This window comes from Penicillium mononematosum (genome assembly GCF_028829835.1).
Source record: "Penicillium mononematosum strain IBT 11891 chromosome Unknown utg000005l:1.0-9366267.0:1.0-9372171.0, whole genome shotgun sequence".
Classification (NCBI taxonomy): Eukaryota; Fungi; Ascomycota; class Eurotiomycetes; order Eurotiales; family Aspergillaceae; genus Penicillium; species Penicillium mononematosum.
In genome coordinates, this window is record NW_026643275.1 from 3,149,496 (window position 1) to 3,165,473 (window position 15,978).

General features: G+C 50.7%; 8 protein-coding genes across 8 annotated transcripts; 3 read left to right on the forward strand and 5 right to left on the reverse strand.

Moving 5' to 3' along the window:
- Positions 1-16: 16 nt before the first annotated feature.
- Positions 17-697, reverse strand: N7519_009298 (SRPBCC domain-containing protein; the record flags this gene model as incomplete). Its single annotated transcript, XM_057296071.1, has 1 exon — positions 17-697. One exon carries the CDS (start codon positions 695-697, stop codon positions 17-19), a length of 681 nt encoding a protein of 226 aa, XP_057143953.1.
- Positions 698-1,753: 1,056 nt separating this feature from the next.
- N7519_009299 (uncharacterized protein) lies at positions 1,754-2,995 on the forward strand (the record flags this gene model as incomplete). The annotated part of the gene is made up of 1 exon (XM_057296072.1): positions 1,754-2,995. The coding sequence occupies one exon, from the start codon at positions 1,754-1,756 to the stop codon at positions 2,993-2,995; it is 1,242 nt and encodes a 413-aa protein (XP_057143954.1).
- A 626-nt stretch (positions 2,996-3,621) lies between these two features.
- N7519_009300 (Zn(II)2Cys6 transcription factor) lies at positions 3,622-4,851 on the forward strand (the record flags this gene model as incomplete). The annotated part of the gene is made up of 1 exon (XM_057296073.1): positions 3,622-4,851. One exon carries the CDS (start codon positions 3,622-3,624, stop codon positions 4,849-4,851), a length of 1,230 nt encoding a protein of 409 aa, XP_057143955.1.
- Positions 4,852-4,995: 144 nt separating this feature from the next.
- N7519_009301 (uncharacterized protein) lies at positions 4,996-6,991 on the forward strand (the record flags this gene model as incomplete). The annotated part of the gene is made up of 6 exons (XM_057296074.1): positions 4,996-5,425; positions 5,538-5,874; positions 5,957-6,228; positions 6,289-6,464; positions 6,514-6,796; positions 6,852-6,991. The coding sequence occupies 6 exons, from the start codon at positions 4,996-4,998 to the stop codon at positions 6,989-6,991; spliced, it is 1,638 nt and encodes a 545-aa protein (XP_057143956.1).
- Positions 6,992-7,264: 273 nt separating this feature from the next.
- On the reverse strand, positions 7,265-7,615 carry N7519_009302 (uncharacterized protein; the record flags this gene model as incomplete). The annotated part of the gene is made up of 1 exon (XM_057296075.1): positions 7,265-7,615. One exon carries the CDS (start codon positions 7,613-7,615, stop codon positions 7,265-7,267), a length of 351 nt encoding a protein of 116 aa, XP_057143957.1.
- Positions 7,616-7,661: 46 nt separating this feature from the next.
- Positions 7,662-8,813, reverse strand: N7519_009303 (uncharacterized protein; the record flags this gene model as incomplete). Its single annotated transcript, XM_057296076.1, has 7 exons — positions 7,662-7,783; positions 7,851-7,918; positions 7,978-8,218; positions 8,277-8,361; positions 8,430-8,497; positions 8,561-8,597; positions 8,685-8,813. The coding sequence occupies 7 exons, from the start codon at positions 8,811-8,813 to the stop codon at positions 7,662-7,664; spliced, it is 750 nt and encodes a 249-aa protein (XP_057143958.1).
- Positions 8,814-9,993: 1,180 nt separating this feature from the next.
- On the reverse strand, positions 9,994-11,956 carry N7519_009304 (uncharacterized protein; the record flags this gene model as incomplete). Its single annotated transcript, XM_057296077.1, has 7 exons — positions 9,994-10,269; positions 10,319-10,416; positions 10,471-10,967; positions 11,020-11,056; positions 11,120-11,303; positions 11,432-11,467; positions 11,675-11,956. 7 exons carry the CDS (start codon positions 11,954-11,956, stop codon positions 9,994-9,996), a joined length of 1,410 nt encoding a protein of 469 aa, XP_057143959.1.
- An 839-nt stretch (positions 11,957-12,795) lies between these two features.
- N7519_009305 (C-1-tetrahydrofolate synthase) lies at positions 12,796-15,855 on the reverse strand (the record flags this gene model as incomplete). Its single annotated transcript, XM_057296078.1, has 5 exons — positions 12,796-12,919; positions 12,973-15,500; positions 15,553-15,590; positions 15,645-15,665; positions 15,732-15,855. The coding sequence occupies 5 exons, from the start codon at positions 15,853-15,855 to the stop codon at positions 12,796-12,798; spliced, it is 2,835 nt and encodes a 944-aa protein (XP_057143960.1).
- Between the last annotated feature and the right edge of the window lie 123 nt (positions 15,856-15,978).

Here is a 15,978-nt window from a genome sequence, read left to right on the forward strand (position 1 = left end):
TTTCAACCCGAGTTCATCAAGAAGAACCGGTCTTGCTGCCACCCTCAACAAATCCCTTCAAATCAGCAACCCACATCTCAAAGTTCGCCTGCAGTTTAGCCTTGTACATCCACCGCACCACATAGACCAACCAGCCAACCTGTGCCTCCCAATTCCGCACTTCCGTCCCGCCCTCAACAGCCGTAATCTCGTGCACGCGCTCAGCTGTCAAAAGTGATGGCGAAAGCGCACCCGGTGCATCGGGGTCAGCGCGCCAAACGATACGGCCTTCTTCGCCGGTGTCTGCGTTCGGCGCTCTGAATTCGCTTATGAGGAGGTGTACGTCTGTTGAAGGCTGGGGCTTGGTGGAGGTTGGGTCCATGCGGACGTGGAAGGTGAATTTTGTTCCTTTTTGGAGGATTGGGGATAGGTTTGTGTTTGAGGATTGGGTGGTTGATGCCGGTGCCGGCGTTGGTGTTGGTGTTGGGTCCGGTGCGGAGGTGGATGGGGATGGGTCTGGGTCTGGCTGGGAGCGGATGGTTACGCGTGGTACGAAGGCGTTCCAGCTCGGCCAGGTTGAGGTGTTTATGAGTGCGGCCCAGACTTCCTGGGAGGGCGCGCTGATGAAGGTTGAGCTGCCGATGTGGAGGGTTGCTTTCTCGATGGGGATGTTCGGGGTTGCGCGGGTGGCGTTGGTTGGGTCTGTGAGGGTCGTCATGATGGATTCGGGGTTTGCTGGTAAATGTTTGAAATTGTGGAGGAATGGGGTTGAGGAGGGAATGAAGATAAGCAGGGAAGAGTCTGAGGAGAAGTTGCGTGCAACGCTAGGTTGCCAGAGTAGCACCTCGGATGTCGTTTGCCTCCGAGCTGATAGCTTGGAAGTGCTGATAAGATAAGATAAGATAACGTTCTGAAGTACGAAGCTTGGAAGTGTAAATGAGAAAATAGCCCTAACTAGTTACCTACATAGACATGTACCATATGCCCAAGTAGTATTTATTGAGTCAACTTGACCAGGAAGTCACTCTCATTAGGTGGCACGATGGGAAACCAAGACAAGTATTCGAAGAATACGGTGTGCGGCTGTCCCTATAACGAACTACGCACATAAATGTACAAACAGACGCATCTTTGACCTTGATTTACTTTGAGTATATATGTTCTCTAGCAATCAGGACAAGACCGGACATTACACCCCGGCTTTGGATAGAGGTCTTCCCTTCTGAAGTATTCCCATTTATCTGCCAGCAGTCACTGGCCGGCACTATGCGTACCAATTAGCTCAGATAGAGTATATCTTAGGATCAGTTCAAATATATCACACATTCTTCACGTTTATATTTCCCTCGAATCTTCACGGAAATACAAACTTGCAGATGTAATCAACAAGCTGCGCATCTTTCAGGTTGTTGAATCGAAGGAGCAACCCGTTTAGAATTTACCTGCGACAAATCAGATGGACCAACCCATTCCAAATTGACATCAATCGAGGACTTGAAGCCACATTAAGTGACTACCTAGGTATATCTCCCATTCCTTTATGAGACTCTTTCGCTCTTTCCGTTTGTCCACATCTGGCCCATCCCCGTTCCTTCCTGTCATGTTGCTCCTTCCTCAGAACCACTGCACATCAACAAAACTCCATCGTCCCCCTTTTCCCTCCTCTTTTCCTTCTTCTTCCTTTTCTGACCATACATTCTTTCATCGAACACTCTTTTACTTATACAATCATTGTTCCACTACATTCATTCAATACTCTTCCAGTCTCTTCAACATGCAGTATACTACCCCAGTTCCGGTCTTCGTCCAAACTTCGCATCCACCCCCTCCTACCTTTCTTGCCCGGCCACGGCCAAAATTTTGCATTCTGCGCCCTGGAGGGTTTTGGACACCTCTGATTCCACTTGACGAGTTGCCTTCTTGGTTGGAGATTTGCAACTGGGCCCCTGACATGTATATGGGAATGTACCCGGCGTCAATGACCTTCATACCACGAGAAGGTGAGTATGATGTTGTCTGTCATCACTGCTCGCATGGCGTGGACTCGCTGCACCAGAGTGTCTCTGAACGAGAAGCTTCTTCTGTGGCAGCCAGTAATGCCGCCTCGTCCAAAGACTGTCACGAACAACACGCCTCGCCAAATGCCCAACACCATGATACTGTGTCCTTGCCTACTGTGCTCCATCGCGACTCCCCAAACCACTTCTTGGAGCAGCCTCCTTTCAGTGCGATCCTCCAGACACCTTTTGTTGGAATGTGTGTGGTCGACGTGAATTCGCAGTATCCGGATATAGCCCCAGACCAGGCTGGCTCGAAACGACGTATGAGCCTCGAGAACTCGGTTCCTCCTCAGGTCTTTGGTGCAGTCGGAGTTGGCAGTCCTCCGCTTTCCGTGGCCAACTCCGCGAACGCTCGAAGGCCCGATTCTCCTTACCCACATGCACATGGTCCTGGATCGTTTGCAAAGCCCCAGCGCGTTGCATCCTTGCGAAACGAAAGCGTTGCATCAATGCAAAGTGGAAGCGTTGCATCTACTCGATCTCTGACGGTTGCTGCCATCGAGCAAATGAAGAGAATGCGGAGAAGAAGGCTCTCGCGTGGAAGCAGCCTGCATGCAAGCATCAGTGTCGCAGAGGCAAAGAGTCTGTCTCAGATCTCGGACTCAAAGATTTCAAAGGTTTCGAAAGTTTCCAAGATGTCGAAGACTTCCAAGACTTCCAAGCTTTCCAGGGTCTCCAGGGTCTCCAAGGTTTCCAAGATTTCCTCCATCCGGGTTATTTCAAAGCATCGTCGAAAGGTTGTACTGCGTCGTCGACGCGCAGAAGAAAGGAAGGCCCGCAAATCAGCACAGGCAGCGATCCCAATGGAGAAGCCAGAGCAAGTGAATTCGGCTACCAAGAGACGCGATCGACGTGAGCGCATGATGCAACGCAGAAGGCAATCTGACCGTGGCAAGCAGCCATATCGAAACATGATGCGGGTCCCCAATTGGAGCCCGGGTATGTGCAAGCACTGAATCATAATCGAAGAGAAAGACGAGTGGTCTGTAAAGGACATCATGGGGCTGTATCACTCACTGTCTTGATTGTTGGTACTATTCACAAAAGTTTACTTTGGCTGGGTACTGGTTTATACTAGATAGATGTCCTTCCTTCCCATTTTGTTTACGCTGGGTCTGGCTATGTCTCCGGTCGTTCCAAATTGCCCTTTTTTGGGTTCGGTCATTTTGTTGTTCTCGGCTGATGTCTGGCCGGTGAATGTCTCTCGTTGGCCTTCACGTTCCTTTTCCTATTCTTCCTTCCCGCGAGGTTTTGTTTTAACTAGGTCATTTTGCTTTTTTCGACTGATTAATGACTGTGCCTGTCGTTTCCTTTTGCTATTCGGAACTGTCTCTCACTTTCCTTTACAACGCTTGTACTTCACTTGTTGAACCCAACCAGAATTGAACAGAGTATTCCACTTTCCAGGGACATCACTACATACAGTACTGACTCCTCCCTTATCAGACATTAAAGATATGAAAGATTGACCCCAAAAACCCCAAAGGAGCTCCACCTAAGACTAATCGGGCAAGTGTCCGTAACCCCCGCACTATACAGGGCTAGTTGATAGCCTTCCAAACCAGGTATCTTCACACACACTATGAAAGTGAAAAAGCCCCGTGGCATTCGGCATGACCGAGACTGTGGTCGCTGTAAAGTCCGAGGGATCAAATGTGACCTAAACCGACCCCGATGTCAAGCTTGTCTCCAGGGTGGAGAAGCATGCAACTATCCGCAGCGAGTTGTATGGGTAGATGATAAGAAGGAGCCGAAACCGCCAAAAGGCACTTCATCACAGATCCCCAATGAAGAGACACCAAATGTTGAATCTTACAAGTCGGCATCTATCAACCTATACGGCTTCATCGACCTCCTGGACGCTTTCTGCCAACAAATCCAATCTAGCAGCCGCGACATCCCAGAAGAGGGAATTCAGCTGATTTCACGCACGCTAAGCTTTGCCCGCTCGCGCATCCAGGATGCAAACAATAAAGAGTCCCTCCAGTCACATTTAGTGGCCTTGACAAACCTGAGCCAGGTTATCCAGTCCGCACACCCAATTGCGCTCTTCGGAATCGCCACTTTTGCCATGTTTGAAGTATGCTGCGGATCCTTTGGCAACTGGCATTGCCATCTCCAAGGCGCGCGCTCGCTCCTAGATCTCCACTGCCAACACAAGGCCGATCTCGACGACCTCTGCGGCGAAATATCCGGTCTAGCCGATGTCCTCGCCTATCTAGTATGGTTTGATGTTACAGGTGCCCTTGTCAGGGAAAGTCCATTAATTTTCGAGGACTGGCATCGCGAGACCTTATCTGCTGGCTTCTTCGACTCAGTCGGATGTCCAGCAGACACGTTCGATCTATTTGTTTATCTTGCGAAACACCGCGACAGCAATGGGATCCGCGCTATAGACCTTAGTGCTCGAGCATTAGCCCAGATTCTGCAGCTCAATGCGGGTGACTCGACGGATCGCAATCTTGCGACGACCGTGTATAGAGGGGCCGCGGCAATCATGGCATTCAGTCGCGCGGGAATGGCTACGGGCGGCGACCCCTCTGCGTCGACCTATCATTCCAATGTAGTCTCTTCCATGGTGGACCGGACTTGCCACGCTATCGCGGAAATCCCTTCTACATCGAGATTCTACGTGCACTTAGCTACCCCTGCCTACCTGATAGGAATGAGTGCCTCGACAGAACGGCAGTGTGAAATAATCCGAGGCTACTGGCGCAACTGCCAGTCGTGTGAATTCCCCCGTTATCCGGACGCGGAGGCGCAGTGCGAGCGGAGGTGGAGGATATGCGGGGTGGGGTTTAGCGTCGGTTAGGTTGCCTTCCTAATCGGGTAAGGCATCACACTTCTTATCTACATGTACTTGGTTGGTCTTGAACATCTATAAATGATCCTGTTAGGGTCTGACTTTGTATCTTCGTAGTTTTTATATTTCCACTATAAGCATAGAAATTTCCCCATGGCTACCTCGTACCAAGACCGTTGCGCTAAAAAGCGCGCAGACCAGCTTTCCCTCATACCCCCCGAATGGCGCTTACATCCCGTTCCCTCCATTGAATCAGCGCCGAATGCTCTGGCATATCTTGGCCGCATTCTTAGTACAGAGGAACTGGCCCTCACAGAAGAAACTGATATCGCCGCCCTTCTTCGCAAGCTTTCATCCGGAGAACTCTCGTCCCTGAAGCTGACTAGAGTCTTCGCTAAACGTGCGGCCCTCGCCCACCAACTTACAACATGCTGTACAGAGATCTTCTTCGAGCAGGCCTTTGCCGTCGCCCAGGAACTAGACGATTACCTCGCTAAGACAGGGAAGACTGTCGGCCCTCTACATGGATTACCAGTATCCATCAAAGACCTATTCTCCGTTGAAGGAGTAGACACTTCGATCGGTAATCACCTTCCACCTTCCTATCAATCACACCCGCTAAGAGGAAAACACCCATTTCTTCATGTACAGGTATTTGTATGTATGCACCACATACTGACAATAATCAAATCCAGGCTGGGTCGGCCTCACCAACAACCCAGCAGAAGCAGACAAATCCGTAGCGCGCACACTCCGCCGTCTCGGTGCCGTTCTCTACGTGAAAACCAATCTGCCACAATCAATGATGATGTCCGACTCGTACAACCACGTCTTTGGGCAGTGCGTCAACCCATTCAACCGTCAACTAATTTCCGGTGGGAGCTCTGGCGGCGAAGGCTCGCTTATTGCGGCGCGTGGAAGTGTTCTTGGTATTGGTACGGATCTGGGTGGTTCGATTCGTATTCCTGCTGCGCTTTGTGGACTTTATGGGTTGTCGCCTAGTCCGGGGAGACATCCGTATGAGAGGGGGAAGTAAGTTTACCTCTTTTTTTTGTTGTGTGGTGGAGAGGAAGAGCAATATGAACAAGAAAGTGCTGATTTGGATGGTTTACAGTCCTGGGCAAGATATCGTGAGGTCTGTTGCTGGGCCTATGGCCTGTAATCTCGCGACTATTGAGAGGTATATGGAAGTATTGCCGGAGGCGAGGCCGTGGGAGGTTGATCAACATGTTGCACCTGTCGCGTGGAGGAAGGAATTAGCTTCTCCTGGTGCAAAGAGGTTGAGGATCGGGTTTCTGGTTGATGATGGTGTTGTCATGGTTCAGCCGCCGATTGCGAGGGCCATGCGTGAGGTTATTGAGGCGCTGAAAGCGGCGGGACACGAGGGTATGATAACTGACATCCTCTCCCAGTGGCTACTGCGGACCATCTACTAACAAATCTCAGTGTTTGAGTGGGACGCCTCCTCACATAGTTATGCATATGAGCTCTGGGCAAAGGCTATCTTTTCCGATGGCGGCGAGGGCTGTCGAAGACAGATAGAGAAAACGGGCGAGCCGCTTATTGAGGGTATGCTCGTTGGTAAACCTGAGGATACTTTGACTACCAGTCAAACGCACCAAGTGAGGGGACCACCATGGTTCGGTTGCTACCTGCTAACCTATATTGTAGCTCAATGCGGACAAATACAATTTCGAGTCGGCATATCTCGATAGATGGATATCATCCGATATTGACGCATTGATCATGCCCAATACTGCATGGGTGGGATACAAACCGTGGACGTGGGTGAAGTCCAGTGCATATGTGGGCTACACCAGTATCTGGAATTTCCTTGGCTATGCCGCGTTAGCAGTGCCTGTGACGACTGCCTCGAGGACGAAGGATGTTCCGGATGAAGAGTGGCTGGCTCATGTTCCGAGGAATGATAGTGACAGGTTTAATAAGCAGCAGTGTGAGTACATCCAACATGAGAGCTTTCTCTCCGTACGATACTGATTCATGTTTAGATGATATTAACCTGGTGGAGGGGATGCCTGTCGGGATACAGGTTGTTGGGGGACGGTTTGGTGAAGAGAAGTGTGTTGCTGTGGCCAAGGCGATTGAACAGGCTATGCAGGGGAAGATTCGCTCGCGGGCAAGACTTTGATTTGTCCAGCACTAGAGGTAGACATCCAGGCAGCTATATATAGTGATTTGTTTTTTAATGCGTTTCCATGTAAGTCTTTGCCACTCGGCTCGACGGCGGGGGTATAACAGAATGCTACATAAATATCATGCTTTCTAAATGTTCTACGTGCACTCGACCTACTATGATCCAATTTATCAGATTAATATCGTCATTTGTATCATCAGTATATGCAATTACATCACAAGCGTTTGATGTTGCTGAACATATATACACCCCCAACTGCCGGCAAATTCAAATCGGAGCATTCATTTTCTCCCTATAGTCCGGGAACTCGAAATCCCCGAAATCCCTCTCAACACTAGAATTCGAGCAAGGATTCTCAGGCGCAGTATGACTCCTTGCTGCCACCGCCCCTTCCCCCATATCTGGATGGGCACCGTTCGCCGAATGAGGTCTGATAACAGGGGAAGGAAGAGTATCAGACTGCATCCTCAACTCCCGTTTAACACGAATCCCCTCCCCATTCTCGTGGTCTTCTTCATTCGTATCGACCTTGGAAATACTAGTGCAGTAACTCGCCGGTCCGGGAGTGAAGAGTTCGTTGCACCATATCCCGTCATCACGGTTGAGAGGCTCAGCCATCTGCGTTCTACTGGAGTGACATTTTGAGGCTCTGGAGTGTATCGGTCTAGGGAGGAAGAAGAATGAGAAGATGCGGGAGAGGAGCGGGTGGAGTGGTGGGAGGCAGATGCAGATGATGGATACGTTTCCCTCTTAGGGAGGACCAGAGGGCTGCTTGGGCATTTTCCTCTGTTAGTGTGTTAGCATTTTCGTTCAATTTTTATTTTGCAGAGTGTAAAGGGATCTACAATCTTACCGATAAAGTCTCCTCCGCCAACCATGACGCTTAATGGATACAAGCGAACGGAACTAGTGCCAATAATACTATAAGAACAGTCAGCGTTGTCCCCAAGATCAATGACAAGCCATGTATTTCCACTTACAAGATTCCAAGGCTGAAAACCACAAGTATTCCCCACTTTTGCCTTTTAGGTAGTTGTAACTTCCACAATAGCGGCATGGGCATAACCAATATCACCAGATCAGTAGATGTCTGGAGTGCCGCATTGGTGAACCAGACAGGGGCGGCAGGTAGACATTTTGCCAGGCGGACGTCTTCGGAGGGATTCCAGAAGGCGTGGACAGGAACGCAGAAGAAGAATCCGCTCAGTGTCGTCCATAGACCTATGATGACGAGTAATCCCATGACGATGTAGGTAGTTAAGAGGAAGGGACAGGGGACGGAACAGACGGGCGAAGAGCGTAAGGGCAGAGAGCTTGGCAAAGACCATGGTCATGTTGTAGAAAGGGACCGAAAGCCATAACCACTGTGGTTGATTTCCATTAGTTACTTGTTCTCCCCATGGTTTGATAGCAGGAGGGCTTCCTTTCGTACAAATAGTTGGTGCTGGAGGTCATATTCGGAAAGTTTGCTCGAGTGGATGCCGATGCCATATTTTCGTTCTGCGAGGGACTTGTTAGATTGAAATGTATACTAATAAGGCATTGATGGGACGGACTACTTACCAAGAAGTATACAGGCAAACAATGCCAGGTCCGAGAGCTGTGATAGGTGATTAGCATTGGGTTCCGTCACCTCATCTGAGAGATGTATGTCCTCGCGGTATATCTAGCATATAGATGTACGTACCAATGCACATGATATAATCAAATCATCTAGCCCAGGAGCCTTCACCATGTAGATCCGGGTGTATAGCCGGAGGGCGACAACCAAAACCGCCAGGCCGGTAAAGACCGACGTGATGGTCACGACGTACATTCGATCGGCAAAGACAAACAATTGATCAATGTTAAGGATAACAACAAAATCTTAGTCGAAAGCTTTAGACGTATGTCATTGCATTGAACGGAATGCAGTGGAACAGTGCCACCACACTGCAGGTGAGTATTGAGGCGGAATTGTAGTATAACAAGAAAAGAAGTTTAATCCCAAGTAGAAAGTAAAACAAAAAAGAGAAAAAAATGACTCCCTTAACCCACACACATCTCACGCCAAAACCCTGTAACGAAGATAAAGTTTTGACAGTCAGATCCGCAGAATCAAGGACTTCACACCCATGCCCCTGTCTTCCAATGAGTTTTCCGTCCATGTTCGTTGAGCCAGCCATCAAAAAGACAGAAGAGAAAATCGCCGCATTAGGAAACTGATATAACCACTTGCGTCAAGACCTCGATCTAGGTCGACGGCTAACTAAAGTTAAAAAGAGATGATTGGCTGTCCTAATAAAGTTGTGGGGTCTACGCATCCGGCTCACATTGCAATTGGTTCAAAGTGTTAATGATTGCTTGGTAGCCCGTAACTCTGGAGAAAGTAACCAGGGCAAATGAGATCAGAGATCACATAATCGTTGAAGATCCTTCCAAGGTTGTTTGATTATACCTGGGACACCGGTGTGGGTGCTTTCTAGCTTAGGGTTGGACGTTGGTATTTCGGCCCCGGGGGAAACTATCACTTCCCTATTGAGGATGTGCTCCGAGTTATTATCCATAAGACGCTAAATTTGAGTATGTGGTTTTCTGGCTCTGCAAGTGGATTGTGGCGTCGGCGACGTTTCCATCCTATCATAGGTATAAACGAAATATTTGATGCTCCGATCTGGACGTGTGAGGGTTATGTGGAATCTACAAAGGAGCACTATATTTACCCAGGTGGAAGTGAGGTAGGCAAGGAGTGGTAGAGCCGGGCTAATGGAACGCAAATTCTGAAGATGGACTCTGAGGTCGGGATATCTGAGGTGGGCATTAGTAGACTGTGACAGCGCCTCAAACAAGTCTAGAAGCATAAAGTTGCGAAAATAGTAGCCTACGATAGAAGTATACAGAATGACAATTCGATTGCAAACTATACAAAAATGACCAATCAAAGCCAGGCCAATGCCTTTCCGCTAGGGATTCTAAAACGGGAGTATCTCAAATTTTGCAGCAAATGGGAAAACAATCTACAGGCGAGCCTTGAGGTTGGCCTTCAGCCTCCGCTCAACGGCAGCCATGTACTCGCCAGTGGTGACCCAGGACTCACGGTCCTTGCGGCCACAGGCGAGAGCCAGATCCTTAGTCATGATAGCCTCCTCGTTGACGACGTCAACACAGGCACGCTCGAGCTCCTCAGCGAAGGTAACAACCTCGGGGGTGTTGTCGAGCTGGCCACGCTGGACGAGACCACGGGTCCAGGCGAAGATAGAGGCAATGGGGTTGGTGGAGGTCTCGTTACCCTTCTGGTGCTCACGGTAGTGACGGGTCACGGTTCCGTGGGCGGCCTCAGACTCGTAGCAGAGCCGTCGGGGTAGCCAGAGCGGAGGTCATCAGACCGAGAGAGCCGAAGCCCTGGGCGACGATGTCGGACTGGACATCACCGTCGTAGTCTAAACACGTGTGTTAGAGAAGATCTAATAAACCAACGTGGGATGGAAACTCACTCTTAAGAGCCATGACGAAGCCACCCTCGGACTTGATCATCTGAGCAACCATGTCGTCAATGAGACGGTGCTCGTACCAAATGTTCTTGGCATCGAAGTCCTTCTTGTAGTCCTTCTGGAAGATCTCCTCGAAGATGTCCTTGAAGCGGCCATCGTACTTCTTGAGGATAGTGTTCTTGGTGCTCATGTAGAGGGGAAGACCCTTCATGAGGGCCATCTTGAAGGAGGAGTGGGCGAAGCCAGCGATGGACTCATCGGTGTTGTACTGGCACTGAGTGACACCACCGCCCTGGAAATCGAAGACCTGAACGCGCTCGGGCTCACCGCCGGCAGGGGTGTAGACCAACTCGAGCTTACCGGGGCCAGGGATGACACGGTCCTGGGCACGGTACTGGTCACCGAAGGCGTGACGGCCAATAATAATAGGCTTAGTCCAGCCAGGGACCAGGCGGGGAATGCGGGGAATGACAATGGGCTCACGGAACACGGTACCGCCACTAGATAGACCGTTAGTGAATGGTCGGAGCCAATCGGATTTAATTTACTCACAGGATGTTACGGATGGTGCCGTTGGGGGAAAGCCACACTAGAAATGGTTAGCTTTTTGCCGTTACACAAAACGGACTTCTGCAGAGCTTAATGAACTTACTCTTCTTCAGCTTGAACTCCTCAACACGGGCCTCATCGGGGGTGATGGTGGCACACTTGACACCAACACCGTACTTCTTAATAGCCTCGGCGGCATCGATGGTGACCTGGTCATTGGTCTCATCACGGTACTCAATACCCAAATCGTAGTACTTGAGATCGATATCGAGATAAGGCAGAATCAACTATAGCCAGCCAATTAGTATGAGCATGTAACCGGGCCGGTATGGATTGTGACGTCTTCACTGCATGCACCTGCAACGGCGGCGATCATGCAGGTCTGGCCCGGGCGAGAAGGGGACGATAAGCTTACCTTTTCTCTGATTTCTTGCCAGATAATACGGGTCATCTATGTTCACGAAGATCATCCGGTTAGCACATGTCAAGGATGAGTTTCAAAGCCTTGGGGAAGCCGATTGACACATGAATTATCGCGATATTCCCCGTATTTCCCGCGTTTTCGACGAAAACGCGCCAGCCAAGCACGAGAATATGCGGGTTTGTGAAACAGGCTGATTGAAATTTCGAACTATAAAAGCAGAGGGATTTCCCATACCTCATCACCATCCAACTCGACCACAGGGTTCTTGACCTTGATCTTGGTTTCGGAAGCCATAGTGCGGATTTGAGTGATAGACGAAGGGATCGATCCGGACCAGCGGGAAGAAGCAGCAACTCGATTAGTTCGTTGAGAGAGGGAGGTAGAGGAGATAGATCTCTTAGAAAGTGAAGAAGTGAAAGAAGAGGAAGAAATAAGACGAGAGGTAGAAGAGAGAGGGGCAGGAGGGGTCGCAAGGGACCGACGAGCGACTGCGGAACTGGACCGGAGAGCGTTCATCGTGGAATCCTAAGGACGTCAGCGCCTACTTCGCGGTTTCTGTTTGGCTGAGCGGGAAGTAAGTCGCCTCACTCGCTGGTTTACAACCGAGGGAATGAGCTTCGGCAGAAAGGAAAGTGTGGAGTCGGGAAATTTCCCGGAGAAAGGGTAGAAAGAAGATGCGATTTCCGGGACTTGGGGGTAAAGGGTCCACGGCAAGGCGGGAATTGATCGGAATAAGATGAGTAAGGCAAATAGGAAAGGGAGAATTACCGAATAGCAGTGAGACTGGATAGTTAAATGGAGAGTAGAGGAGGAAAAAGCCTTGTCCGGTGCAATGGAGGTTGGGGATCTTAATAACAACTCCGCAAAAAGAAGCGCCGAAGCCGGACAGTCACGAGATATTTGGAGATATTGAAGGGTTTGGAATGTTTTTCAATGGGAATTTCACGTGGATGTCTCTGTTTCTTTAAATCTCTCCTTTCAAGGTCAACTGACTCACCGGTCTAATCCTTTATCAGCTAAAATTTTCCATCAAAGCTCCATCAACCGACCCGCTGAAGAAGCCTACGGTGATAGAGCGATTCCCGGAGAACGGAGCTCAACTCCGGCCTTGACCGGCCCTCCCTTTTTGACCCCGGAAAAGCTCCAACCGAATTGTACGATTTAATATATCCAGTGGGAAAAAAAATATATTGATTATGAAATAATATATCGAAATGAATTTCACGTGTCCAATTGCCCCGGATTGCGCGGTGTTGAAAAATATCCATCTAAGGGTCCGATCAGACCCCAATTATCGTATGTGTTGAAGAATCGAAGTTCGAACAGTGGTATATGCAAGCTCCAAAAATATCTCCTTATCTATATTGTACCCTAGAACAACCCGTCGATATCGCCAGTCTCGGTGTCGATGTCGACGTTAAGGTAGCCGGGGCAGTGGGTAGTCCGGGAATAGTCTGAATATCGGCAGCCAGGGCGTAGCTATAGCTATGTTAGCGTGACAGTTTCCACAAAATGCGGGAACAAAAACTTACAGGTATCCAGCGCCCACAGCCAATCTAACATCCCGAATGGGCACAGTGAAGCCGGTGGGGGCGCCCTTGAGGGCTGGGTCGTGACTGAGTGAGTACTGAGTCTTGGCGATACAGATCGGCAAGTTAGAGAACCCTTGCTTGGTGTAGGTGTCGACCTTCTTCTGGGCCAATTCACTGAACTCGACCTTTTCAGCACCATACATGGCCTGGCCAATGCGCTCAATGCGCTCCTGGATAGTACCATCCAGTCCGTAGAGAAGCTGGAAGTTCTTCTCCTTGGAGCTGGCGGTCATGACAGCCTTGGCCAGATCAACGGCGCCGGCTCCACCCTCAGCCCAGTGGTTGGCAGGGACGGCATCCTCAGCACCAGCAGCGATCGCCTCCTCCCTGATGACAGCAATTTCGGCGTCGGTATCAGTCTCGAACTTGTTAATCGCGACCACCACCGGGACGCCGTACTGCTTGGCGTTGGCAATGTGCTTGCGCAGGTTAACACAACCCTGGCGGAGAACATCCACATTCTCGGTGCGGTAAACCTCCTGCAGAGGGGCGCCGGGCTTGATTTCGGGGCCACCGCCGTGAACCTTCAGCGCACGGACAGTAGCCACAATAACGACAGTGTCCGGAACCAGACCAGAGGAGCGGCACTTAATGTTAAAGAAGCGCTCACCACCCATTGTGAAGTCAAATCCAGCCTCAGTGACCACGAAACCGGTCTTGGCCTCATGATCCTCATCAGGCTCGGTACCGGCAAGCTTCAGGGCAAGCTTATCGGCGATGGCGGAGCTGGCGCCAATACTAATGTTGGCAAAGGGACCAGCGTGCACCATAACAGGAGTGCCTTCCAAACTCTGCATCATGTTTGGCTTAATGGCATCCTTCATTAAAGCGGCGAGGGCACCACCGGCACCAATGTCGTCGCAGGTCACGGGGTCGCCATTTCTAGAAGTGGCAACCACCATACGACCCAGTCGCTCACGCATATCTTCCAAGTCGTTACTCAAGGCAAGAATAGCCATGCATTCACTAGCGACGGAAATGTCGAAGCCAGTCTCGCGGGACAGGCCCTTCTCGGTGTCAGCCTGGCCGACAGTGATGCCACGCAAGTGACGGTCATTGACATCGAGAACGCGGCGCCAAGTGATGGTCTCTGGGTCAATATCAAGGCGGGCAAAACGAGCAATCTCCTCCTCAGTGAGATCGTCTGGGTTAGTCTTCTCGATGCCCAGCTTCTTCAGGCGTCGGAACATGATGGGCTTGAATTCGCGCTTGCCCTTGCTAGCAGGGACAAGACGCTTGTAGAGAGCTGCATCTTTCTGGGTGGACTCGTGGAACATGCGAGTCTCAATAGCCGCAGCGAGAAGGTTGTTCGCGGCGGTGATGGCGTGGATGTCGCCCGTCAGGTGGAGATTGAACTCGTCCATAGGAATAACCTGACTGTAGCCTCCACCAGCGGCGCCACCCTTGATGCCGAACGTAGGACCTTGGCTGGGCTGTCGGACGTTTGCAAAGGAAATGCGGTTAAGGTGGGCACCAAGTGCTTGAGTGAGACCTAATGTGGTGGTGGACTTGCCCTCACCGAGAGGAGTGGGTGTGATACCGCAGACCAAGATGTATCTTCCGTTGCGGCGGTGGGCGAGGCGATCCAGCACACTCAGGCTAATCTTGGCCTTGGTGTGGCCGTAGGGCTCCAACTCATGAGGGGCGATGCCGACCTCAGTGGCAATCTGAGTGATGGGCTTGGGGTACTGAGCCCGCGAGATAGCAATGTCGGAAGGCACAGGAGTTTGTAGGCGAAGAGGAAGAGGGGTGACGTGGCGGTCCTTCTGTTTCTCAAAGTAGCCCTTGGCGGAATGAACCACGTTCTTCAACAACATGGCCACAGTCATTGGGCCAACACCACCGGGGACGGGAGTGATCTGTGAGGCTACCTGGGCAGCAGACTCAAAGTCCACATCGCCGACCAGTCGCTCACCGGACTTCTTGGTGGCATCAGGCTTGTAGTTGATACCAACATCAATAACCACAGCACCGGGCTTCAACCAGTCGCCCTTCACAAGCTCGGTCTGGCCAATGGCCGCCACAACGATGTCAGCGGTCTTCACGATGCGGGCAATATCCGGTGTCTTTGAGTGGCAGACAGTAACGGTGGCATCGGCGTTCTTAAGCAAATAGCTGACCGGGCTGCCGACGATGTCACTGCGTCCCAGGACCACTGCCTCCTTGCCGGCGGGGTTTACGCCGCTTGCCTTGAGTAGTTCCATAACCGCCAGAGGCGTGCACGGAGTGAATAACGGGCGACCGCCTCGCTTAGCCAACTCGCCGATATTGATTGCGCCGAAACCATCGACATCTTTCTCATCTGCAACAGTCGACGTGATTGCATGCTCAGACATATGACTTGGGAGGGGCAATTGAACGAGAATGCCGTGGATCGCGGGGTCATTGTTGGCTTTAGTGATCTCTTGGATGAGCTCCAGCTCGGTGCTCGATTCAGGAACGTTGATCAGGGTGCAGATGATATTAGCCTGGTGGATAAGGTCAGATAATGTCCCGAATATCCCAAATAGCAAGTCGTACCTCCTGAGCGGCCTTCAGCTTCATGCGCACATAGGTACCTAAGTGACATTAGTCCGACAGACCTTCTCCATGCTGTTTGTAGATAGACCAACTAGAATCCGATCGACTGCCGACTAGATAGAATCATCATGTTAGTATCCAACACTCCCTTGATCATGCTCGAAGAAGGGCAAGCTTACCCTGGAAGATAACCAGGTTTGGCTTGAATCTAGGATTGGTCGCTTGAATCTGCTCGATCTCGGACTTCAAGCCCTGGCGAATGCTCTTCGCGATGGCAGTGCCATCAATCTTGGCGGCAGCCATTGCTGACCCGGAAAACTTTCGGAAAGGTGAGATAGCGGGGCTAATTGGAGAAAAGTTGACCTTCACTAGAGACCTGACGGATGATGAACGAAGTCCTCTGACTCCGTGGACAGAGGAATACTT